The sequence below is a fragment of the Dromiciops gliroides genome, chromosome 2 (assembly GCF_019393635.1).
Source record: "Dromiciops gliroides isolate mDroGli1 chromosome 2, mDroGli1.pri, whole genome shotgun sequence".
Taxonomy (NCBI): domain Eukaryota; kingdom Metazoa; phylum Chordata; class Mammalia; order Microbiotheria; family Microbiotheriidae; genus Dromiciops; species Dromiciops gliroides.
Genome location: NC_057862.1, coordinates 469,099,141 through 469,127,103, shown reverse-complemented (window position 1 = coordinate 469,127,103; position 27,963 = coordinate 469,099,141). Strand labels below are relative to the sequence as shown.

General features: G+C 37.9%; 1 protein-coding gene across 7 annotated transcripts in view; it reads left to right on the top strand.

The window, feature by feature from the left end:
* The window catches only part of DTNB (dystrobrevin beta), a 356,870-nt gene that overhangs the window by 216,468 nt on the left and 112,439 nt on the right, over positions 1 to 27,963 (top strand). For 5 of the 7 annotated variants that reach the window (XM_043986582.1, XM_043986583.1, XM_043986580.1 and 2 more), the window contains exons 11-12: positions 18,030 to 18,119; positions 21,579 to 21,666. In XM_043986582.1, the coding sequence (XP_043842517.1) occupies positions 18,030 to 18,119; positions 21,579 to 21,666 (178 nt within the window). The remainder of the gene's footprint in view (positions 1 to 18,029; positions 18,120 to 21,578; positions 21,667 to 27,963) is intronic. The other 2 variants (XM_043986585.1, XM_043986584.1) reach the window with 1 other exon arrangement.

The window sequence follows — 27,963 nt, the reverse complement described above, 5'->3', positions numbered from 1 at the left end:
GGGCAAGTCACTTAACCCTCATTGCCCTACAGAAAAAGAAAGAAAGACATTTGGGGTATCATAGGTAGAGACAAATTTGCATTTTCTCACTTCATCACCTCCCAGGGCCTTATGAGACGAGGAGCTGAGTGGTCAGTTCACTGGGAAAAAAACAAACAAACACATGAAAGTATGATTGATGTCTTGTGCAGAGGCTTGACTTATAATTAATCATCAGGGGCAGGGTCCTCTGCTTGGTTCAATCTAGTCTGGTAGGTAAATAATCTCAAACAGTTAATTGGTCCCATAAGTACAACTCAGTCCAAGGATCACTTGGAGAAGGGTATTTGGAACTTTAGCTTTTCTCACACTTTACTCCCCAAAATGTTTAATACTTCAAAGTGGTGTAATACAGAACTAGCTTATTCTTGTGGGTTCTCTATGTTGGATAAAAAATATGAAGAAGATAAATATATACCATTCTATTATGATAAAAACTTTGAGATTATTACCAAACTCTGCAGATGTCAGATATTATTTTGTTAATCCTTTCATTGTCAAATTAGGACACTGAGGCACCATGAAGAAACAAACTCTTTAATTCATTTTATAGTGAAAGGCTGAATTTAAAGTAGGACACACAGTATTTAGCCCCAAATTGCATCCTTTCCCCAATAATGCAGTTCCCAGTTAAAAATTTTCCTCATGGGTAAACAGCTGTCCTAGTTGACACTCACTTCCATGGCTAATATGGTTGGATGATCATAGAAGCTGGAAGGGACCTTAGTAATCTTTAATCTAACTTCCCTTTACTCCTCACTATCAGGGCCAGTTTTTTTCTTCCCTTTCCCCACAAATTGTTGCTGACTTTTTCATTGACAAACCTGTTCATTCCCACAATCAAAGAATCCATGGCCCTGATGTGATAAACAAGATGGAGAGCTAGATATTTTCTCTGATCCCCTCAAACTCTCAGACCTCTCCAGAACAGAAGTTATGTGCTAAAGCTAAGGAAACTTAAGCTGCCTCCATGATTGAGGACACCCAGAATCCAAAAGAAGGTTAAAAACCCCAACAACCCATGAACTGATTAGTACACTGAGTTAACTCAGCACCCCTCCCCTCTACCCCACGTGACCAGCCCACACAAACTCACAGCAAAACCCAACTCCACATCCTGGTCTCCCAATACAGTGGGATCTAGGCTGAGAAAATCTGCTTGGACCAAGACCTCTGTAGTACACCTGGGGCCATACAGGCAGTACCGCAATGGAATATTTTCGGTACTGCAGTAAAACTCTGCAGGAGAGCCAGTAACAGAGGGAAAGCTGCAGGACATGTGTCAGGGCTGGAAAGAGACCTTAACTTAACATCCCATTCCCACCCTCTGCTCCTAGAGCCTCTCATACCCAAACCACAAAAATCAATTCTGCAGCACCAGTATGACAGCTCTCTGAACTGCTGGCGCTGGGCCAAAGCACTGAGGAGCACAGAGAACAGGAACAGGATGTGGAGTCTGCGGGAGTAGGAGGGGATGGCTATTATTCTACTAAGCCTGAGGGACAGTATTCAGCATCCCAGCTAGAGCTAGTTCTGACCACCCAAAAGTCCCTTGGAGCAGAGACCTAGGCTGGTGTACTAGGAATTACCCAGTGTGAGAGAAAGCTGGGATACTTCGAGATTCAACCCCCAAGGAAACCTCTATCTGAGGGGAGCTAGTCAGAGAGTCAGAAAATGAACAATAGGGGTAAAAGGAGCGGGGCGGGGGGGGGGGTAGAACTACTAAAGATTTCAGGAGGAAGAAAACTTAAAGACCTTGAACATAAGTCAACAAGGAAAATATTAACAGTAGAAAGAAATATAGCCATCAGATCTAATAAATTAGTTTAGGCATATATGAATAAATACTGCAACACAGAAAAAAATGATCCTGTATGCTGATTCTGAGTGGTTCAAAAGAAAAATGAAAAGTATGAGAGAAGAATGTATGACTTATACTTCAAAATTAATGGACAGAATAGAAAAACTAGAATCTGCTATGTCAACTCTCACCAAAGAAACAAAAGAGAGAACAATGGATTGGGATACAAATACATGGAAGTAATGGACAATCTAGTAGAAGAGAAGCAAAAAGGAATTACATTAAAAGAAAATATATTCACCATGCAAGCAAAACATATTAATCCTGAATATAGGCTGAAGAAAGCCTAAGGGTCTTGGTCTCCCAGAAGAACATGACAAGAACAAACCATAACACAACAATGCAGAAAATAATAGAAGAGAACTGCCCAGAACTTCTGAATATAGACAGTGAAATATCAACTGAAAGAATTCACAGATTGCCTCCAGAAAAAAACCAACACTTCAAACTCCAAGACACATGGTGGTTAAATCGAACAGTTCACTTGAGACTAATAAGACTTTTTTCTAAATGTACACAAAGAGACAGAAGTGAAGGCCAAAGTCAGCGTGTTACAGGGAATAGGCGAGCTTGGGGTATTCTGGACAGAGCCGGGTGATACCCTGCCTACAGGTGAAACAATGTTTTGTTTTGTTTTTGTAGGGCAGCATTATAAAATGGAAGGGTGAATTAAAGGAGAGGAAGGAAGCAAGAAGATAGAAGGAAGTATGTGATGTGCATTTGTCAAATTGAGGGTTAACAATGAGAGGAAGGTGACCCCTCTGGTCCCAGAAAGAGAAGAGTTTACTGGGAGGAGGTAAGGGAAAGGAGTAAAAAGAGAGTGGGGAAGAAAGCCTTGCTTTAGTAGTAGGATAGAATTCCACTGATGGAGGCTCCCTTGGGTGAGGAGACATGTTCCAGAAGAGAGATGGGGAGATACCCTTTGTAAGGTATGTCTGGGGTATTGGATGTTTTGAAAATACCATTTATCCTACTTCAGAAGTTGGGGAGTTGGAACTCTTGGGGACCCTTGGTACCTAGGAGAATGGAAGGGCATGGCCTCAGGGGTGTAGGGGAGGATTTTGAAACAAGTGAAGAAAAAAATGGTAATAAGAGGAAAGATATTGATTAGTGGCGGGCTATATAATCAGAGTAATAGGGGAATACTACCATGGAAAAGTCTTCTTTGTCACCTGCAGAAATTGGCTTTGTTCTGGGAGTGAGGCACAACAGAAAAGGGAATTCCTTGGGGCAGGCTCTACAAGGCTGTGGTAAAAACTACCAAGAGGGAAGAGCCCAGAATAGGTACCTTGGAAATTATAAGTCCCATTAGGAATACAAAGAATGTTGTTGTTGCTTAATCATTGCATTCTTGTCCAACTCTTCATGACCCCATTTGGAGTTTTTTTGGCAAAGATATTGGAGTGGTTGCCATTTCCTTCTCCAGCTCATTTTACAGATGAGGAAAATGAGGCAAACAGGGTTAAGTGACTTATCCAACATCACACATCTCGTAAGGGTCTGAAGCCACATTTGAATTTAAGAAGATGAGTCCTCCTGACTCCAGGCTCAGTGCTTTATCCACTGTGCCACCTAGAATAGAGACTAGATAATTCTAGAGTGCAGAAATAAGAGAATGTGGGTCTAGAGTAGACTGCAAGAGAACATGGATTATGAAGAGAGAAAAAAACCTCTCTGAAAAGAAGGTGCAAAAATGAAATTTAAAAAATAATAATGAACATGAGGACTAACAGAAGGAGGGAATGGAATGAAGGAAAGAGAGCCATTGGGAATAGAGCCACTTTAAAAAAAAACTAAAAGAACTGAAAGAACATAGTACTGTAGTCACAGAAGAAGAGAGGAAAAAACTTTAACTTGAAAAAAACAATATTAGAGACAAGTGAAGGAAAATATAAAAATAACTGATCACTTTGAATGTGCACATCCAAAAATGTGTTTCATTTTGCATCGAGTCCATCATCTTTTTTTGCGATTGTTATTGTACAAATTGTTCCCATGGTTCTGTTTACTTCACTCTGCGTGAATTCATACAAGTCTTCCCAAATTTCTCTAAAATCTCCCCTTCATAATTTCTTTCAACACAGTAGTGTTTCACTACATTTATATGCCAAAATTTGTTCAGTTATTCCTCAATTGTTGGGCACCCCCTTAGTTTTTAGTTCTCTGCCACTTCAAAAAGAGCTCCTAGAAATATTTTTGCAGATATATAAAAATGTCATTTTCTTCTTTGTTCTCTTTAGAGTATAAACCTAGTATTGGCATTTTGGGGTTGAAAGATTTATATAGTTGAATAACTTTTGGAGCATAGTTCTAGATTACATAGTTCAACCAACAATGTACCATATGCTTGTTTTTCTGAAACTTTTCCAACATTTGTCATTTTTACTTTTTGTCAATTTGATCAATATGATGACTGGGAGGTGGGTTATAGGAATTCTGTTCTCAATTTTTCTCTTTCTTTTACTATCTTTCAATAAACCCTTAAAATCCTAAACTCGTTTATCAGTGATTTTAGCCAGTTTCCCCCCAGAACTGGGGGGACAGATTAGAACCTACATTTAGAAATTTAAATTATACACTACAAATAGTAGACTAAATGATTTCCTAGGTCCTTTCTATCTCTAAATGTGATGCTATGATCTATATGCAAATTGATATGTATCAGCTCTAATCACCAAAGATTTTGTCTAGATCTTCCTTGTAGTATATGCATCACTTTTTTAGAGCTAGGTTTGCAAGGGTAGTTCCATTTAAACTGTTTATTTAAGGTAGGGAGGGAGCATGGTTTAGTGGAAAGGACTTTGGATTTGAAGTAAGGGATTTGGGGGTCCAGTTCCAGCCCTGGAATTCCATCCTTTTCCCTTGTGACTTATGTGGCCTTGGTCAAGTTGAATAACTTCTCTGGACTTAGTTTTCAATAAGGAGGTTGGACTAGATGTCCTCTAAAGTACCTTCCAGCTCTAAATCTAAGGTCCTGCTTCTTATGTACTATAGTTTGGTTATTCTACTCTCATATGAATGGCATCTTAAAAGCCACAATTTAGAACATTTAAAAGGACCTGGTTACCTTTTTCTTCTTCTTTTTCATTTTTTTTTTGGAGGACAATGAGGGTTAAGTGACTTGCCCAGGGTCACACAGCTAGCAAGTGTCAAATGTCTGAGGCCGCATTTGAACTCAGGTCCTCCTGAATCCAAGGCTGGTGCTCTATCCACTGTGTCACCTAGCTGCCCCGACCTGGTTACCTTTACAGTTAGTTCTTAATCATTATGAATCTTTATTTGTAGTCATTTGGAGTTTAGTGAATTGCTCAGGGTCATACAGCTAGTAAGTGTCTGAGGCTGGATTTAAACTCAGGTCATCTTGACTCCAGGGCTGGTACTCTATCCACTGTACTATTTAGCTGCCTCAACCATTATGAATCTTAATCTTTTTCTATACCCTTTAAAGAGAGAATTTATAATTAATTTTTACCCATATTATTTCAGGTTTCAAAGCTTACTTATAGCATCCTAACACTTTGATTTAAAGCGCAGGTACTTGCACTTGAGAAAAGCTGTAATGAAGAGAAAAGAACATCGAATTTGAAGCCAGAAGAGCTTGAGTTTAAGTTTCAGCTCTGATACTTTCTAGCTTTCTTACTATTAACATGTCATTTAGCCTTTGTCTGCCCAAGTTTTTTCTTCTTTAAAATGAGAGTAAAAATACTTGTGCTTGCCTTGGGTTTGATTCACAACTCTGACACATTCTAGATTTGTTACCGTAAGAAGGTCACTTAACCTTTCTGAGCTCCAGTTTCCTCATCTGTAAAATGAGGGCAAAAATGCTTGTTTTACCTTAAACTTTGCAGAATTGTGGGAGTAAAGTGCTTTGCAAACCTTTAGACCAGAGTTTTCAAACATATTGGCCCAATGACCATATACAGCCCACTGCTCTCTCAAGTACAGCCCAAACCATATTGAAATATAATTGGGAAATATTTAACAAATAAAAATACAAGACATACAAGACATAGATAATATTACTTTTTAAAACGAAGTCAATTATGTGACCTTCCAGGATATATAAATATACATAATATGTATATATAAATAGATTGATTGATTAGTGGCCCCCATTTCTATTTGAGTTTGACACTGCTGCTTTAGGTCATTATAGAATCATTGTCAGTGATCCTTGAAGAAGGATGGAAAACAGTAGAAGTACCAGAAGACCAGAAAAGGGAAAATGTCCTAATTTTTAGGAAATAAAAAAGTCTAGTATATTTGGTTGATTTCCTAGAAAATTCTAGATTAGCTCATGAAAAAGCTGTTTGTGGAGCATACATAAAGGGAGGTGATGATTATAAAACTCATGAGCTTGGCTTCCTCAAGAAAACATCATGCAAGGGGCAGGTAGGTGGCTCAGTGGATAAAGCACTGGCCCTGGATTCAGAAGGACCTGAGTTCAAATCCAGCCTCAGACACTTGACACTTACTAGCTGTGTGACCCTGGGCAAGTCACTTAACCCTCATTACCCCCCCCCCCAAATCATGCCAGATTAGCTACATTTCCTTCTTTGATAGGATTACTAAACCTCCTGCATGAAGAAAACATAATGGATATAGTTTATCTAAATTTTAGCTGAGATTTTTATAAAGTTTCACATACTATTTGTGAGGAGAAGGTAGAGAGATGGAGATTAGATAGAAATACAATTAGGTGGATTTAGAATGGGTTAGATGACCATTTTCAGAGAGTTGTTCATTCATTGTTCAGTGTCAACATGGTGAGAGCTCTCCACCGGAGTATTCTAGTCATCTCTGCTTGGCCATGTTCTACTTTAACATTTTTATCAGTTAGTCAGATAAAAGCATAGATGATGTATATGCTCCTCTAATTTGCATATGATGCAAAGATGGGAGTGATAACTAACAACAGTAGGTGAAAGAGTCAGGATTTAAAAGGATGTTGACAGGCTACAGCAGTGGTGTCAAACTCACATAGAAGCAGGGGCCATTAATCTGTCCACAAGGATCCCTGTGGGCCACATTTTTTATTTAGTTTCAAAATGTAATGTTATCAATATTTAATTATATTTTTATTTGTTTTGTTAAATATTTCCCAATTACATTTTTTCCAGCCTTCTGTATTTTTTAAATTAATAAAGTATTTTTTTCCCATTACATGTAAAGATAGTTCTCAACTTTTGTTTATACAAGCTTTCCAATTTCAGATTTTTTCTCCCTCCCTACCCCCTCCCCTCCCAATTACATTTTAATCTGACTCAGGCTAAACTTGAGTGTTATGGGCTATATTTGCATGCTGAGTGTTTGACACCTCTGACCTAGAGCATTGGCCTGAATTTAGTAAGATAAAATTTAATAGGGATAAATATGAAATTTTGTACTTGTACTTGAGTACAAAAAATCAGCTCCACAAATATAAGATTGGGGAGGAATGGATAGACCAAAGTTGTTCTGAAAACAATATGGGTGTTTTAGGATTGAAATCTCAATATGAGTCAACAGTGTGTTGTGGCACCCAAAAAAACCTAATATGATCTTGAGCTGAACTAAGAGAGGTACAGTTTCCTGAAATGGGGAGATGATAGCAACACACTGTACCCTGCCCTTGCCGTGGTCTGGAACACTTTCATTTTGGGGTACTACACTTAAGTCAGGGAGTGCCGAGAGGAAAGTAACCAGGATAGTAGAGTTACCATGTCATATGAATGAATAAATGAGAAAGCATTTATTAAATATTTCCTATCTGTGTAAGTGACGGCAGTCTCTGTCCTTAAGGAGCTTACATTCTAATAGGAATAGACAACAAATATAAGGGAGTGGTAGCCAGGTAGGAGTATCATGGTTTGGAAGGTTACAGGGATAGTAAGTAGAACCATAGTGGAAGAGATCAACACACCTTTTCTGATAGCAAAGACACCATTGATTTGATCTTGGTTCTAGAAATGGAGTGTAGCAGCAGATACAATGGAAAGGTGATCAGGTGGAAGATGGCCAGGAAGCAAAGTGGCTAGAACTGGCCTAAATAAAATGGACTGTATGAGACATTCATGAAATAGGACAATGAGTCTGCCAGCACAGGAGTTTCAGAGTAGAAAGATTTTAAGTCCTCCAAAATGTGGTCTCTGGTCCAGGAAACAAGGTGATTGGTGAGAAAATAACTGAGAAATATAGTGAGCCCCAAATGGGGCATGAAGAGTTGTATACAACTGAAAAATGGCTCAACAACAGAGGTAGAGTGGACTGCCTTAAAAGGTGGTGGGCTCCCTCTCCGTGGAGGTGTTCAAGGAAAGGCTGAATGACCACTTGTCAGGGACATTATACTGGAGATTCCTAATAGGCCACAGAAGTCCCTTCCAATTTTCATATTCTATGATTCTGAGATTGAGTGTAGCAAGAATATAAAACTAGCAGTGTGGCATAGTGGATAGAATACTGGTCTCTTAGCACAAAACACAGATTAAAGACATACTGGTTGTATGATCCTGTTGAAAACCAAATAACTTCTCAGTGCTCTAGGGGAATTCTCTAAGACTGTAAATTGCAGAGAAGGTACCAGCTTGCATTGCTAGAGTATCTTCATCTGAGAGAGCCCTATATCAGTGTAAGCACATGTCTAGTGCTGATGTGATGTCTGCTAATAATGGGTGTACCCCAGGGCTCTGTTCTGGGACCCTTCTTTTTTAACCCTATCTCGCTTGGTGATCTCATCATCTCCAGTGGGTTCAGTTATCATTACCATAGATGATGCCCAGATGTATGTATTCAGTCTGAGTTTTTCTCCTGTGCTATAGTCACATATCTCTACCTCTACCTCTTACACAAGTAGGATTGTATATGCTATATGCATGTTAAAATCAATGTGTGCAAAACAGAACTCAATGTGTTTCCCACTTAATTGTCCACCCCTGAATTGTTACAGTCACCACTATCCTCCCACTCACTCAGGCTTGCAAACCTTGGTGTCATTTTTGACTCCTTAACCCTCACCCCATGTATCCAATCCACTGCTAAGTATTATCATTTCTACCTCCACAGTATCTCTTTAAAATGTTCCTTCTTTCCACTAATAGAGCCACAATTTTAGTTCAAGTCTTTATAACCTCTCAATTAAACCATTACAATAGAATCCTAAATGGTTGCTTGAATGGGAAGTAGGCTATCCAGCTCCCACTTAACTCTTTCAGCAAAACCTTGAAGTTTGCACCAGATCAGATAACAATCAATAAATCAGAGATATCTCCAATCCCAGAAGAGCACAGCCAACCAGAAGGCCACAGAACAGAGGAAAGAGTTCCCTATTCCCAGCCATGGCCTCTCACAGCAACCTGAAACAAGGTATATGTAGCCTGCAAGTCTCTGTGTCTAAGGGCAGCAAGTGTGGAGGAGGTCCTTGGGAAAACCACAGGTTCAGGGGACATTGACTAGCAATGGCCAGCTCAGTGCTGCAGTATTCAGACTGGAACATCCCTGGCCCAGGGACTCTGAAGTACTTAAAAATCTGTCCAGAGCTGCCAGAGAAGACTCTGAAACCCAGTACTCTGAAGTTCAAAAGATCTGGAAGACCAAACCAATGTAGTAGAGATCAGTGCAAGAACACAAGTGACCTGGGATGGGACTAAGCAGAGTAGATCACTATACCCAAAAGTGTAACACAGGGTGGTGGCTAAGAATTGGAAATCAAAGGAATGTCAATCAATTGGGGAATGGCAGAACAAGTTGTGGTATATGATTGTAATGGAATATTATTGTGCTATAAAAAATGACAAGCAGGATGATTTCAGAAAGTCCTGAAAAGACTTAAATGAACTGATGTATAGTGAAGTGAGCAGAACCAAGAAAATATTGTGCACAGTAACAGCAATATTGTTTAATAGAGAACTATGAATGACAATTATTCTCAGCAATACAATGATCCAAGACAATCCCAAAGGACTAATGATGAAGCATACAATCCACCTCCAAAGAAAGAACTGATATTCTTTAATGATTAGAGAGATGCAAATTAAAACAACTCTGAGGTACCACCTGACACCTATCAGATTGGCTAAAATGACAAAAAAGGAAGATAATAAATGTTGGAGAGGCTGTGGGAAAATTGGAACACTAATGCATTGTTGGTGGAGCTGTGAGCTGATCCAACCATTCTGGAGAGCAATTTGGAATTATGCCCAAAGGGCAATAAAGCTGTGCATACCCTTTGACCCATGTGAGATTAAAATTGGATATTAGATCATAAATCTCCCCTACTTAACTTTTCCCTAATTTATCTCCCAGACTAGTAAATGGAAGAAGCTTCTGGTTTTCTAGATAGAGCCTTTATTGTATGGTAGTCACAAGGTGATGTTGATTAGAAGGATAGGAAAATAGAAATACAATACAAATCGTCTTAAGTCTAGGCTTAGCCTATATTCCTTATAAAAACTCACCAAACCGAAAAAGACCACCTTTGGAGAGAGAGAGAGACCGTCTGTGCCGCGCTGTCAGGAGTCCCGCCAAGCAGGCAAAAAGGCCTACTCCCGTTCTCTCCACCCCGGAAGTCAAAAACCCGGCAGGCAGTCTGACATGCGCAGCAGGCGGACTGTTCATCTCCTCCCCAAAAGGGTGGTCCTTGAAAAACTGGCGTCTTTCAGTTATCCTAACCAACTGTTAAAAACTTTCATATTTTACCACACCCAGCAATCCCACTTTTAGGTCTTTTGCCCAAAGAAATCATGGAAGGGGGAAAGGGACCCACATGTACAAAAATATTTATAGCTGCTCTTTATGTGGTAGCAAGAAATTGGAAGTTGAGGGGGTGCCCATCAATTGGGGAATGGCTGGACAAGTTGTGGTATATGAATACAATGGAATACTATTGTGCTGTAAGAAATGATGAGCAGGAAGAGTTCAGAGAAACCTGGAGGGTCTTACGTGAGCTGATGATGAGTGAGATGAGCAGAACCAGAAGAACATTGTACACAGTATCATCAACATTGAGTGTTGACCTACTGTGATGGACTATATTCTTCTCACCAATGCAATGGTACAGAAGAGTTCCAGGGAACTCATGATAGAAGAGGATCTCCAAATCCAAGAAAAAAAAAAGAAAGAAAGAACTGTGGAGTATAGATGCTGATTGAACCATATTATTTCTTTTGTTTTGGGTGCTGTTGTTTTTTTTTTTCTTTCTATTTTGAGGTTTTGCATCACTGCTCTGATTCTTTCTCTTGTAACAGGATTAATGCAGAAATAGGATTAATGTTATTATGTGTATATATGTGTGTGTGTATATATATATATATGTATGTATATGTATAGAGATATATAGATATAACCTATATCAGATTACCTGCTGTCTAGGGGAGGGGGGAGGGAGGGGTGGGAGGGAGAAAAATCTGAAATTGTAAAGCATGTATAAACAAAAGTTGAGAACTATCTATACATGTAATGGAAAAAATAAAATACCTCATACATAAAAAAAAGAACTGATATTAATTGAACACAGATTGAAGTATGCTATTTTTCACTTTGTTTCTTTCATTTTTTCTTTTATTCTAGTTTTCTTGTACAGAATTACTAATATAGTAATATTTCACATAATTGCACGTGTAAAAAAATGTATAGCATGGGGCAGAACTTGGCCCTGACACAGAGCCCCAATTCAGGAACTAAAGCTGAAGAGTAAAAAAGTCAGAGAAAACACCATCCAGTATGGTATTAAAAATTATTGCAGGGGGCAGCTAGGTGGTGCAGTGGATAAAGCACTGGCCCTGGATTCAGGAGGACCTGAGTTCAAATGTGACCTCAGACACTTGGCACTAGCTGTGTGACCGTGGGCAAGTCACTTCACCCCAACCCACCCCCCACCAAAAAAACCAATTATTGCAAATCTGACTCCATAACAACTATAAGCAGACACTCAAAAAAATGGATTTTCCGCAAGTACCACATGGAAATGTCGAAGAAATGAAGCAAATCTGGGAGAAAGCCCTTCAGGAAAGAATTAATAGTAGAATAAGTAGCTTAGAAGAAAAAGTGGCAAACCTTGCTCTTAAATGGAATTTCTAAAAATAAAAATAGATCAAGTGGAAATCAGTGACTATATGAGCCAGTAATAAATATGAGATCAAAATCAAAAGATTAAAAAAAGAAGAAAATACAAGATATGTGATATCAAAAATAGTAGACCTGTAAAATAGGCCAAGGAAAGATATTTTAAGAATAATTGAACTTTATGGAAAACATGATTTAAAAAACAAAGACAATACAATATATTTTAAGAAGTCATAAATGAAAACTTCCAAAATGTATTAGAACTTGAGGGCAAAGTAAATATAGAAAGAATCCACAAATCACCTCCTTCACACTGTAGTGACAGCAAAGAAACTGTGTTCATAAAATCCAGTGAAACTTGGTCATACCCCAGAAATTATCTATAAATTATCAAGTTAATGAGGGATAGATTTCAAGAGGTTGGACCAAGAGTGCTCCAGCAAACTCCTGTAGAGCAAAAGGAGGGCTATGACAGAAAAGAGAGATCTAGAGGGAAATCATCAGTCCTATAGGCATCATGGTACAGAAGACTCTGATTGAGTGAAGTCTCTAGAAAAGGCCATCTCTTTCTCCAACAACTTCTCCCTGTGCCTTTCTAACCACAGGTACTATAACAATCTGTTGCTTCATTACTCAAACTTTTCCAGGAAACCGAATTTTTGCCTCAACTGAAGAGTCTAGGGGTTAACTAGACATCAATATAAACATAAAGTTAGACAGACAACCCAACCTTTGACCAAATGTTAAAAATTTTCTTAACTGGTGCCTCAGAGCAATCGTGACTAAGCACATAACTTCATCTCATAACTTCACCTCATAACTTCCTAAAGCCAAAGAGTATGTAAACATATGAACCTTAGGGTCCATTATATCAACCCTTAAGTTTAAAGTGAGCTAATTATTTCAGCAGGGTTTTAGACATCAACAACTAGATTGGCATTTTGTCTTGCATGTACTTGTCAAAAATCTGGCAAGAATTAGGTGCACAATCTACGATTGTAAAAGTTTGTTTTTGCTTTCATTGCAAACCTGATCTGCCTTTTTTTTGAACCAAAGCTTTAAAAACATTTTTCTCCAACCACTTGACCTAGCCCAGTCCTGTTTCATGATAACTAAAAGCCTAAACCTGTTTGGCATTGCAGACATTTCATGTTATGGTACCACTTCGATCTCAACCATTGTCTGAATAGTGCTATGAATTCATGGATTTTTAAAGTCCTTTGAACATAGCCTTGAAATGTTCTTTGTTTGGGGAGAAGAGTGTAACACCCTGGTAAAATAATTAGTTATTGATGTCAGTTGCTGTGAAGATCTTGTGAAACTCCTCTACAGTTGCCTATACTTTGCTCTGTGTAAAAGGTCTTTTGTTCTTACATCTGATGCCCTAGGCATGCAGGTGTAATGCTTTGTTGATTCAGTAGATACTGGGGCCTCTAGAGAGGGAGAAAGAATAGGTATCTTATTTCTTCTAGAAGAAGAATTAACTGAATGTACTTTGATCAAACTTTCAACCCATGTTTATAATGCAGCTAACTTTGCTGCCCTTCATTGACAGTAAAATGTTGCTAATCTGTACTCTATAAATCCAGAGTTTCCAATAATGCAGACTTCTTATTGAGGATAACCTCAAAATAGTTTCTTCCTTTTTGATTTCTAGGATCATAAAAGTAAAGAGAGAACAAGCCTAAACCATGGGTTCAAGAAAGTAAGGAGTGCTTTAAAATGCCTTCTGCTTCTGTGTGCAGGAATTAATTTTTATATCTGAAAGGCTTTTTGTTTATAATTATTATTATGAGTACACCTGTTGTGTATTGGAAATGTTCCTTACCTGATTTAGTATTGTTCATATATATATATATATATATATATATATATTTACATACACATATATGTGTATATATAGACATATATACACATAGAGTATTGTCCTTAAAGTAGTAAAGCTGACATTTTAAAGATATTGTGACATTCTTTTCAGTATAGGGCCTTTTTTGCTATTTTTTAAAATCAAGTTTTATTCTAGCTACAGAAGGCACTCAAATAAATTGCTTAATGTAGAATTATACATTATGTACTGAGGCATATGTACATATTTTATTCTTAATTAAGCTATTCTGTGCTGAGTGATGGGGAATCCAAATTAAATTTTGAGTACGTGCAAGATGTGAGCAGCTAAGTGGAAAATTGGATAGAGCACTGAGCCTAGAAACAGGAAGACATCTTCCTGAATTCAAATCCAACTTCAGACTCTCACTATCTGTGTGACCCTGGACAAGTCACTTAATCATGTTTGCTTCCATTTACTCATCTGTAAAATGAACTGGAGAAGGAAATGGCAAACCCCTCCAGTATCTTTGCCAAGAAAACCCCAAATGAGATCACAAATAGACAGGACTAAAAAAAAAAAACACCTGCAAAATGCTATGCAGGGTATAAGAGAAGCACAATAACATCTCAGACCATTTCTGGGAACCTGTAACTAGCTGTGTGGCCTTGGGTACCTCTTTTCATTTTTTTCAACTTATTTTCTTATGTCTAAAATGAGGGGGTAGCAGTAGTGTCAAACTAAAATTGAAAATAGATCCCCACTAGTGACATTGACTTAGAAAACCACAAATGAACCTTATCTGTGTTGTATTATATTTTATTTATTATGTTAAACATTTCCCAAATGCATTTTAATCTGGTTCTGCCACACTCTTGGACCATATAATCTCAACATGGTATGACAGAAAAAACAATGGTACATGTATGTTCTACAAACTTCAAAGGGTGGTCATACATGAGTGGTTCATCTGTACTGACAATGGCAGTTTATTTAATTTCACAGGATCCAACCCTGGGTGTGATGCTGCCTGCCTGCCCGCCCCCCCCCCCCCCCCCCCCCCCCGTTCAAGTGGTAACAAAAATGGCTTTCCCAAGGCTATCTTGATAATTCAGAAAACAGGAGAGGATAGAAGGGGGAGAGGATAACTCCAGAGATAAACTTCACCTTACATTTTTGGCCAGGGCAATTTATTTGAGTGCCTTCTGTAGCTAGAATAAAACTTGATTTTTAAAAAATAGCAAAAAAGGCCTCTCACTCTCCAGGCCAATCAGTAATCATTCAAAGTGCCATAAGTACCAGGCATTGTGCCAGGAATTGGGACACAACAGGAACAGTTTCTGCCCTCAAGGAGCTTACATTCTACAGGGAAGACAACATTTGTACATAGAGGAATATATAATCTAAGTCTCTATAAATCTTGGGTAAAACATTACCAGAATCTATGTCTTCCCAGAGACCTCCCACCACCTCCCAGCTAAGCCCAATTTCCATTTAACTTTGATGGGGTCTCTTAGCTCTTCTCCTTAACCTCTTCTGCCTAGCTAGAGTGTTGTGGTAAAATGAACCATGAACTATTCTATGAATCGACTATTCAAGTTCTTCCCTTTAATTACCTTTTTGTGGATTTATTTCACCTCTCATTGTAGCTTCATTCCATTTATCCAAATTCTTTAAGATTGACTCCAAAAAGCCTTTCTCCTTCTCTACCTCCTATTACTTACTGCACCAAACAATTCAGCATTCAGATATGCCCTCTTCTTTCCTTTGATATGACCACCAGACTGGTGCAGGTCCTCCTGAACTCATGCTTGAACTATAGCCTGTTGGTGGGATCTGCCTGCCTCATCTCTTCCTACTCCAGTCCAGCCTCCATTTAACCACCCAAAATGATTTTCTTAAAATTCAGGAATGACCATGTCAGCCCTCTACTTAGTAAACTCCAGTGGCTTTCCAATTGTTCTCAGAATCAAATACAAAATCTGTTATTTGGCGTTCAAAGCCCTGCATAACTTACTGTACTCCACCACCCTCACCCCCCCCCCCCCGCCCCACCAATTCTCTTCCCCTCACCCCACACCCCTTTCCAGTCTTCTGAGAGCTTACTCTCTACCTTGTATTTTTTGATCCAGTTATAATGGCCTCCTTGTTACTCTAACAAGATGCTCCATCTCTTGGCTCCAAGCATTTTCTATGACTCTCCTTGCCTACAATGTTCTCCCTCCTTATTTCTACCAACTGGTTTCCCTGACTCCCTTCAAGTACCAACTAAAATCCCACTTTCTACAGGAAACTTTTCCCAACTCTTAATTCTAGTACCTTCCCTCTTTTAATTATTTCCTGTTTTTCTTGTATATCGCTTGGCAGCATATATTTGTTTACTTGTTTTCTCTCCTAGATTTTCTCACCATCCTGCTCCACTGTTGACACATTAGAATTTTTCACAATTTTCCTCCACAAGTTTCCCCTTCTCATTTGATCATGCGTGCCTTCACGTGCTCTAAAGTCCAGCCAAACTGGCTGTCTTGTTTTTCTCACCCAAGACGCTCCAGTTCCCTCTCCATGCCTTTGCAGAGACTGCCTCCCATCCCTTTCTCACCTCCACTGCTTAGAATCCCCAGTTTCCTTCAAAGGTCATCTTAAGTACCATCTCTTACTTGAAGCTTCTCCTATCCTCCCCAGCTCCCAGGGCCTTCCTCCAAAAACAATTACCCTGTATTCTGTTCTTATTTACATGTAAATGTTGTCTCCCCCAATAGAACATAAGCTTCTTTGATCAGAGACTTTCTCCTTTTTGTTTTTGTATTACCTAACAACTAGTGCAGTTTGGGTGCATTGAATATCACATAACTGGGGGTGGTTCTCTGTGATTTTCTTATCTTATAGTAGAACTGTTTTTCCCCCTTCCCACTCCACCTTGTGTGCATTTGAATGCGTCCATGATTGTATGTAGAGCAATTTATGGGAAAGAAAGGAGTGCTTCTTCATCTCCCCGAGAGAGACTAAATGGCTCAAGGATAAAACAATAAGATTAAATTGGAGCTAATCACTAAGCTGAAGATAACAGAGAAAGTGATTAGTTACCATGTGGATCTGAGAAATTTAGAAGAGAACAGATTTAATATATGAAAGAATGGAATACGTTCTGCTCAGACCAGGAAAAAGGAGAATAAACACACTTTAAGGAGATACTTAAAAGGAATCCTAAACCAAGAATAGACTTTACTTCAAGAATGTAATAGAAATGTTCAGACAGAGAAAAATCAATTAACATCCATCTCAAAACCTTGACTTTATATCCTACATCTTTGTGTTTTACTTATGTAAATAGCTTGGACACATAACCTTACCATAAACAAATACATATAGCAAAATAGTTAAGAAATTGAATAGATGAAGGAAGAAGCTTAAGGGTCCCCTGCTAAGGAGTGTGTGTGCGTGCGTGTGTGTGTGTGTGTGTGTGTGTATGTGTAGACATTTATACACACACACTCACGCTAGTCCTTAGACATTGGGTCCTCTTCTTTTCTGCCATTATTTCATAAAATCATTGAGTTTTCCTTTTATATGTCCCCCTATTCCCTCAGGCCTGGTTCCCCTTCTTCTCACCAAAGAGATGGTGGTTGAATGAAATCACAGAAGGCAGAAACTGGAGAAGGGTGTATCATGTTTCTGAAGCTGTAGCCATAGGAGGTACCCCTAAACTCTTGGGTGTAGCAGTCAAGGCAGGAAGCTAGCAGCTGGCCAACTGTATAATCACAGAAGTATTCAATCTCTAACATTTTCTTCAAAATGTTATATAAGTAATTGAGTGAATTTCCCAACATGACCAATAGTAATCATGGGTCAATATCCTTATATACTTGGGTTGTTCCCTGACTGAAGAGGAATTATTTCTGCCTGTGTTTTACACACAGCCAGTCTCCACACCACTCTGACTGCTCAGCTTTCTTTTCCCATCAGATTTTCCCTAGGAGGCGTATCCTTTATAGGGCACAAAATTCTAGAAAAACCTGGTAAGATTGACTCTTCTCATGATTCAGGGCAGCCTGCCAGACCACTACAGGATGTGCTTGAAATATTTGTGAAGTGTCCCATCCTAATAATGTCACCATTTGTACAATGTGCTTTTAAAAATTGTTTTTCTCATTATGGTTTATGATTTTTCCCATTTTTTTCTATCATTTGCCCATATTAATCCATGTTTATTTCTCCCTCTTTGTGTGTTTGTGTCACGCTTGCTGTCTTTGCCTCCATTGTTCCCAGGTTACAGTATAGCCAGGAAATACCCAGTCATTTGGCTGACGAGCATGCACTGATAGCTTCATATGTGTCACGTCTACAGCATTGCGCACGGTTAGTGTTTGAACAGCAGTTGGGCTTACGAATGGGAGGGAAGTCTTCCTTTTCCTGGGATTGCTAATTGAAAAAGCAAATCACTGTGGCCTTTACTAAGAAACTTTATCAGTAACATACCATGGATCTTTGGGAAAAAACATAACGCCTTTCCCTGATTTCTTTGTCCCCTTTTCCTCAACTTTGTCTATAAGGATGATGATTGTGACACAAAGATCTATGATAGAGTGAAAAGAGCCCTGGATTTGGAGTCTGTGAGCATAGATTGGAATTTCAGCCCTGCTACTTACTATCTGTGTGATGCTGGGCATGTAATTTCACCTCTCCAATCCTGTCTCTTTTTCTGAAAGTACCTACACCACCTACCTCACAGGGTTGTTGTGAGGAAGTGCTTTTTAAACAATAAATTGCTATGTAAATGTCAACTATTATTATTTTACCCATCTAGGAAATATTCACTGTGAGCTCTGACCCAAACTTATTTATTTATTTATTTTTAGTGAGGCAGTTGGGGTTAAGTGACTTGCCCAGGGTCACACAGCTAGTAAGTGTTAAGTGTCTGAGGCCAGATTTGAACTCAGGTACTCCTGACTCCAGGTCCGGTGCTCTATCCACTGCGCCACCTAGTTGCCCCCTGACCCAAATTTAAAGCTTACTGGAAATAGGAGCTCACTGTACTCCCTGGGGAAGATAGAATTCTTGCTATCCATTGGTCCACTATAATTTCAGAATTCTAGAATAGTGGCCTGAGGCTACTACCTAATTCAGGACAATTTGTGAAATGTTTTAGCCTTGGTCTTTAACTTGGGTGGCCAGAAAATAATAGGGCACTGGAGCAAAGATATTCTGGCCAGAAGCCTAAGGAGTTCAAGTTGCAAATAGGAACTGCATCTCTTCTTGAAGTGTTGTGTCCATGAAACAAGACCAAGAATTCAACATCATACTTTCTAGAAGGCACAGGTTACTATGTAGTATTATAAAAGGAGGAAACACTATGCAGTAGAATAGAAAAAAACTTCCTCTCCTCACAAAACAATAATGACAACAGTGTTATTGCAAGATACTTAATTGTCAAAGAAAAATGCAGTTATACTTATTTTATTTCCTTTGAGGCAAGAAAGTGAACTACTGCATTTTAGAACAAAAGCTGAAATAAAACAGATTTTTAAAATCAATGCTCAGTTAATCAGAAAATTAAATTAACCACTGTTCCCCTGTCAGTTATGGTTAATCACTTGGTCAACACTGCTGAAACAACTTTAGATTCTGAATGATCTTCTAAACCAAATTAATTCAACATTAATCAGATCCTGTTATTAGAACAAGAAGAATCTAAAAAGAGTGAAAACAAATCAAAAAAAGGCCTGCAACCTGACTTTTTTATGTCCAGGATATTCTTCTTGCTGTTTTCTCAACTTATGCTAATCTACATTTTTTTCATCTCAATATACTGGGCATGTTTAGAGATCATTTTGAACATTATTTTTCCCTCTTCTAGGTCTTTAAATTTTGCTTTGGCCCAGAATATTTCCTATTGACTTTTAGTATTCTCTTCAACAGTGACTTCTGCCTTCACTTTAAAATCATTAACTCCTGCAATTATCATAAGCTGCCATCAGGTGGTGGCAGTAGCTTGGTCTTGACAACTCAGGAACCAAAACAAAACAAAAATACAAGTGGTCCTCTCTCCTTCCTTCTCATCAGAGGGGAAGAGTAAGGGAGGGTGTCCTTCCGTTTTTCTTTGGCAGTTAATTATCTTGCAGTAACCTTGTAGTCCTTATTCTGAACCTTGGTTACTCTGTTGTACCGTCCATAACTGTTGTACTCTGGGTATAGGATATGCAGGACCCAGAGCTGAATTGGATTGACCTCAGTATGCACCTTGATAGTGCCTTTTTTTAATGGAGTCTCTAATAGAGCCTTATTTTCTTGTGATTCGCATCTTTTGTCTGCAAGTAGATTCTTGCCCCCCCCCCAAATCAGTTAATAAAGCCCATAAGTATGTCAAGGAGCTCTGTATTAACCCTTTCTGATGAACTAGTTAAGATAGGAGACTCAGCTATCATTAATCTTCATTCCTAAGGCTGATGTAAAAGGAGCCTTATCCAAAAGCCATTTTCAAGCACCAAGTTGTGTGACAAGCACTTTGCTAAGTGCTATATAAAGATAATTGCATAGACAGAGTCCTTAATAGTCTAAGACATACAATACTTATATGGATGAAGCAAAAGGGATCATAATATGATTGAAGCATCTTTGCTTAACACTTTAATAGGAGGGCATTTGGGGTAAATTTTGGGGAAGTGATTGAATAGAAACAAAAATAAATTTTTAAAGATCTTTCTGAGAAGAGTACATTAAACAAATTCACATTAAGGTATTAATAACTCATTAGAGTTGGAGAAGAAGGTGCTTGTGGTGTAGAGAACCAAGATTCAAAGAGAAAAAAGAAGTTAAAAGGATAAAACAAAGGGATACCTACTTCACTTTTTACCCAGGAAGCACTCTACATAATGCCAGAGTTAAATGTCAGTGTTAAAATGGCAAAGATTCAAAAATTGACCCTGAAGGAATTCATTAGCATGGAGCAAATTACTACTTTTTCTTAATTCTTTATTTTTTTCATGATGTTTTCGTTTCTCCTTAGTTTGTTTTCAGAGCTCACTTATTTGGAGAATATGATGCCCTTATAATTTCTCAGCATATTGGTAAAATGTCTGTTTCAGCTTTTACAAGTAGTAGGTCTTTTCTTTGCAAAATGACATAATCTTGCAGCTCCACCACTGATTACAGAAGTAAAATGTATAAGTGAGAAGGAACCAAAGCACTTTTTAAATGGGACCTAAATACTCAGCCTAACAATTACCTCTATAAATCCTATTTTTTTTGTCTCAGAGGACCAACAATACCTGTGACCCAAACCTACCTTCCTTCCTTCCTTCCTTCCTTCCTTCCTTCCTTCCTTCTTTCCTTCCTTCCTTCCTTCCTTCCTTTCTTTCTTCCTTCCTTTCTTCCTTCCTTCCTTCCTTCCTTCCTTTCTTTCTTTCTTTCTTTCTTTCTTTCTTTCTTTCTTTCTTTCTTTCTTTCTTTCTTTCTTTCTTTCTTTCTTTCTTTCTTTCTTTCTTTCTTTCTTTCTTTCTTTCTTTCTTTCTTTCTTTCTTTCTTTCTTTCTTCTTTGTAGAACAATAGGGGTTAAGTGACTTGTCCAGGGTCACATAGCTAGTAAGTGTCAAGTGTCCAAGGTCGAATTTGAATTCAGGTCCTCCTGAATCCAGGGCCAGTGCTTTATCCACTTTGCCACCTAGCTGCCCCTCAAACCTTCTTTTTTAAAATTACCATCCTTCTTTTAGAATGGTTTCCTTTCCCCCTTCTATAGAAAAATGTTTCAACTTTCCAAGAATAAAGAAAGGGTGGGGCATAATTAATGGATATCTTTTTGTCTTTTTATCTTTTTGGCAGTGTCCTGGACAGCCCCAGCCGACTAGATGAAGAACACAGGCTTATTGCCCGTTATGCTGCCCGGCTAGCTGCAGAAGCAGGAAATGTAGTAAGTAAATGGAGGATAACTTTTGAGTAGCATACACCAGTTTTAGGTTGCCTCCATCTTCTTTCCTTCTTCCTTTTCTAAACTTTTGCTTTCAAGGGAATGAGGGGACTGACCAAGTTCAAACTGGAAATGAGTTTCTGTTTCCCCAGACAATAAAAATGAATTTCTCTTAAGAGTACCAGAGAACATGTATACTTGATAGCTTCAAAGACTTTTTTTTTTTTAGTGAGGCAATTGGGGTTAAGTGACTTGCCCAGGGTCACACAGTTAGTAAGTGTTAAGTGTCTGAGGCCAGACTTGAACTCAGGTACTCCTGAATCCAGGGCGGGTGCTTTACCACTGCGCCATCTAGCTGCCCCCTTCAAAGACTTTTTAATAGCTTACCTTATGGGGGGAAAAAGGTCTTGTCATTGGCAAAGTGGAAGATACACACATATAATACACATTATACATACTTCTACTACTATTAATAATAATAATAATAATAATAAAAAATTTCAACATGTAACTTTCAGAGTTAACCTGAACAGATAAATGAGTATAATTATTTTGTTGTAACATATCCATTTAGGATTTCAAAATTCATTCTCTAAAATGCTAATACTCCTTACACATTTGATTTTGAAATCATAAGACTTAAACTACTTAGTAAAAAAGAAACAATAAAACAGAATATTGAGAAATCCAGGAGAGGAAACAGGAGAAAGTTGGTGGTTAGTGAGTTAAATCTAAAGCCCTCATTTAGTCACACTTCTTCTGGTTTCATTATAGAAAGTAAATGAAAGCTCAGAAGGCATTTGGCTTTGATAGAAAGAATAGCTCCCTTTCTGTCAACAAGATATGGATGTATTAACTATATTATGCATAGGGATGAACCTTCCAGTGCTTGGTCTTATGTTACTCTGAGAGGTATAGTGAAAAGAACACTGGATTTGAACTCTGTCTTTGCTATTCACTACTTGTATGCTTAGACCTTTTGGGGGTCTGATTTAAATCAAGTAACCCATTGACTGTACATAAAGCACTAATACTACAATATTAGCTATTGATAGGCATTGGGCAAATAATTTTACCTCTCTGGGTTTTAATTTCCTCTTACATAAAATGAGTGGATTAGAATATACGACCTCTGGGGCAGCTAGGTGGCGCAGTGGATAGAGCACCGGCCCTGGAATCAGGAGTACCTGAGTTCAAATCCGGCCTCAGACACTTATACTTACTAGCTGTGTGACCCTGGGCAAGTCACTTAACCCCAATTGCCTCACTAAAAAAAAAAAAAAAAAAAAAAAAAAAAAAAGAATATACGACCTCTAACATTCCTTTGAGAACCTGTGAAATCTTATGACAGTGCTGAGTTAGTTTGTTTTTCTATAACCCATGTCACCTTTAGAGGACTGTCCCAATCTGATTAATTCACAACTTCTAGCCTCTTTTTGAAAAGCAGACCTTTAAAATTTATAACCTACTTTAATTCTGGAATACTTCATATCCCTGGATTTGTCTTGCTCTCTCCTATTTTCATTCATGTATGCAAGCTATCCCGGTCCAACTTTTCCATTCCCATCTCTGCCTTTTTTGAAATTCTCTGATGAAATTCTCTTATGAATTTCTGATCCCCAGTTAGAAATAATCTCTCTCCTACTACTGTTTGATCTCACCTATGTACTTAATAATTCTCTAATTTTTATTATAATAATTTGTGTATAGAGTTTATCCTATCTATTAAATTATAAAGTCCTTAAGGTTAAAGATGATAATGTTTTTCATCTTTGTATCACCAGGCCCTTTCTCTTAGTAGGGAGTTGACTAGAGAGGGATTGAAGAAGAGGACTCCTTTAATTTATTAAACCAATAAATTTCTACAGCTAATACTAGTGATTTACATTGTCTGTCAGTTGCTTGACTTTCTCAAATTTCTTCCTTAACAAGAATTAAATCCTTAAAAGTCTAAGCAGTGAGTAGGTTCTCATGGATTCAATTTCTTCTTTTTTAGATTTTTAAAATTCTGAATTTAACAAACACCAAATAAAATGGATACTTCCAATTCTGTTCCAGTAGAACATAAAAAGAAAATTATACATGAAATTGGAAATCTATCATGTACAATTTTCTTTTCTTTTTGAATACATAATAATTTCAACATGTAACTTTTAAAGCTGTCCTGCTTAACTGTGGTCCATTCTAGACTTCCTTCTGTTCTCTTTTAAGACCTTTTTACCTTCTCTACTTTTTCCTATCCCTATCTTCACTGGGTGAAAAAAAAATAGATTCTTGTAACAAATGTGCATAATGTAACAAAAATTCCCTCATTGGCTGTGTCTGAAATTGTGTGTCTTATTCTCCAACTTGAGTCTTTTAGAAGATGAGTGCCATACTTCATCATCAGTCCTCTGGAACCATGGTTGGTCATTTATCATACACTTATAATATAAATTGTTCTCCTGGTCAGTTCCCTTCACACAAGTATTCCCAGTTTTCTGTAAAATTATACCTTTTGTCATTTCTTATGGTTCAATAATATTCTACTATATTCAGATACCATTTGTTTATCCATTTCTAAACTGATGGTTTCCAGCTCTTTGCCATTACCAAAAGAACCACCATAAATATTTTTGTACAGGTGAATCACTTTCCTCTTTCTTTGGAATAAAGGCCTACTTAGTTGTATCACTGGGGCACAATGTATGTACAGTAGCAACTTTTTGGCCAAATTGCTTTCCAGAATAGCCAGACCAATCCAGTTATATCAACAGTACATTTAATGTGCCTATTTTCAAATAGGTCCTCCACCAGTTGTCATTTTCTATTTTTGTCAAACTTGCCATTGGGTATGAAGTGTAATCTCAGAGTTATTTTAATTTGCATTTCTCTAGTTAATTGTTTGGAGCATTTTTATGTGATTGTCAATATCTTGCATTTCTTTCTTTGAAAACTCCCTGTTCATACTTTTTCATCACTTATCTATTGTGGAATGGCTTTCCTTTTATAAATTTGAATCCTTATATATTTTGTCTTTGAAATATTAATCAGAGAAACGTTTCTGCAAAAGTTTCCCCAGTTAACTGTTTCCCTTCTAATTCGAACTGTGTTGGGTTTATTTGTGCAAAAACCTTTTAAATTTTATCTAACCAAGACTGTTTTATCTTCTATGATTATCTCTCTTTCTTATTTGATTATGAACTCTTTCTATCTCCATACTTGTATGTACTTTAGTTTCACTGTGATTGGTTTTCCTTTCTGGGTGGTAGACATGGCCAGAAATAGATATATACATACACATACATATATATGTATATATGCAAACACATATACATGTGTGTGTATATATAAATATACATGCATTCACATATATACACCTTCACATATATCTCAGTTCCTCTATCTTGGTAATTTCTTCAGGCTGCTATCATTTGAATAAAGAGATTTTTCAAGAAATCTATTGCTTGCTTAGAAGAAGTGATACTATTTAAGGACATATATGGCAAGGGCATAGGCTACAGGTGACCCCTATTGAATACCTATGTGATTCTTGGGCCATTAATGTAAATGGTCTACTGAGACAGTATAGTGCATGGTATGCTGGACCTCAAGTAAGGAAAACTTGAGTTCAGTTCTGGCCTCAGATACTTATTAGCTGTGTGACTGACCCTGGGCAAGTCTGTCTCAGTTTCCTTAAATGTTTTTTAAAATAGACTTACCTTCTGGGGTTGTTGTCAGGATAAAATGAGATATTTGTAAAGTGTTTAGCACACTGCCTAGCACATAGTATGTGTTTAATATCTGCATGTCCTTCTTTTCTTAAACCTACAGAAAGAATGTATGTGTGAGACATGTTGTTTGTTCTTTGTTTTCAAAGAGGACTATGACCTTGCGGTGATGTCAGGATTTGCAGTGAATTGGATTTAAGTGAGGGAAGGCTGTGCAAGGTCATCGACCTCACTCTCCTCCAGAGCCATCTGGGTCCAGTGGCAAAATATAGCTCAGGACAACTGGAAATGGCCTATGATGCAGTGGGAGACCTTGGCCTTTTTAAGCTAAGGTCTTTCCCAGATCTCAGTTTGTCTGAGGCAACACCCATTCAGTGACTAAAGCTAGGTAAGAGGGGAGGCAAAGCCCTCTTTTTTGACTAGGTGAGATATTAATTAGCCAGTGGTTGCATGTTATATCTGAGTTGTCCACCAGGTGGCATTATGTACAAACCACCAACCAAATGGTTTTTCATCAGTGTCCCTTTGGTGCTCATGTGCTTAGAAGCCTTTAATGTCACCAAATGCTGTAGCTCCAGGCAACTAGATGGTTAAAATCCATACTGGTTTGGTTCTACATTTAGACTAGAGGATAATTAAATACAGAATGTATTAGGCTTTAATAGCTTAAAATGTCACCATGAGGATCACTCTGTATTGCTCAGAATTATTTTTTTAAATGAAAAAAACTAAGGCTCCATCTAATCCTATATCTGTAACTTTTCTGTCCAAATAACCTCTCACATTTATAGAGAACCATCACTCAATTTGCTATGGCCACTTAATTTATTGGACATGGTAGAAAGTAGAAAAGAAATGGACTTTCTTGATAACAGTCTGTTGTAATCATGATAAACCTCCCCCCAAACCACAGAACATACTGCAAGTGTGACAAGCACCACCTTCACAAAACTACACAGTATAAGAAATGTCAAATATGATCAGAGAAAAGGGTGCTGTGACCAGAAGCAGAGAGCCTCTCATGGTTAGACAAAGCCAATTTCCCTTAAAAAAAAAACCAACACAACAAAACAAAACAGGACCAAGACCATAAAGAGAATTGAGCTGAGGCTTGACTTCATTGAACCCAACTTCTAGTTTAAGAGAATGCTGGCCATTAACTGATGTAGGCACTTAGAACTGGGAGGACACTAAAAGAAAAAACCTAAGTGATCCAGTTCTAAGATTCTTTAAAAATTTTTCATAATAAAAACGATTAAAATATTAAATTTATAATATTCATATTCCTTGAACTTGTGTTGCTATTTTGGTATGAAAAAGTCTTCAGTAAACCATGTCATGTTACATAAAGCTTTTCCCATGTGGAGAAAGCTAATAGATGCTAAAAGATGTGGCTGAGTATGTAACTTTGATCAGATAACTAAGTCAGATATGATTATGGTTCACACAGATAGGTTCTAATGAATCTTTGATCAAAATCCTTTGTTATTCAGAAATTTCAGCTGGGATTTTCTGGGGGTCTTGACTGGTAGCTGTGTTGTTAAAATCAGTTATCAACTGCCTGTGTGCCTAGGGAAACAAAGTAGAGAGTAGAAATACAAATAGGGAGAGATTATAGTCTAGCCTTGATATACAGTATAGGACCTTTCATACTGTCATTAAGCAAATCAGTACTGTGAATTCATCAACTTCAAGGGTTTCACTCTTTCAGAGTATTATCTTAATGAAGTGTCTACCTCCCATAGATACTTGGGTCAAGTAATCTTCTGAGGAGAATTACTTAATAGTGACTAAAATGTCTAGTAGATATCGTTAAGAAGATGGACTGTTAAATGAAAAAACTGCTGATATTTTTAATTCTGTGATAAGAGATGATGGGAATGAGAGCTGATAAAAAAAAAAGACGATTTGTAATAGGGAAGATTTGCATGGAAGTCACTGACCCTACAGTATTATTGTACTTTAGATAGCAATAATTTTTCTTATCATACCCCTAACCAATCTGTAAGTTCTATGAAGGCAGGATAGTGTCTGTCTTAAATTTTCTGTCTTTCTCCAGTGCCTGGCATGTTGCTTTTAAGATAGGAGATGATTAATAAATGTTTGACAAACTCATAAAAAAAAATCTACCCAGTGTTCATGCCTGGCATATCTATCTATACAACCATTTACAGGAAGTTCTTCCATACTGACAGATCATGGAAAGGAATGAATGGTATCTTTGAATACCTGGGACTTAGCTTTAAGTCTAGAATTTTATCAAGAGGAGACACAAGGGAGGGAAAAGGCTATCCACTGCCTCATTCCATGCTACCTACAATCATACCCAACTCTCTTCTGTACTTAAAACACTGTCATTTTGCTATATAGCACTATTCCTCCTCCTTCACAGTCAAATTCCTTTTGGGGTGGAGCAGGGCAATGAGGGTTACGTGACTTGCCCAGGGTCACACAGCTAGTAAGTGTCAAGTGTTTGATGTTGGATTTGAACTCAGGTCCTCCTGAATCCAGGGTCAGTGCTTTATTCCAAATCAAATTCCTATAAAAGATGATCCAAGCTTGTTTCTTCCATTTTTTCTCCTCTCACTTC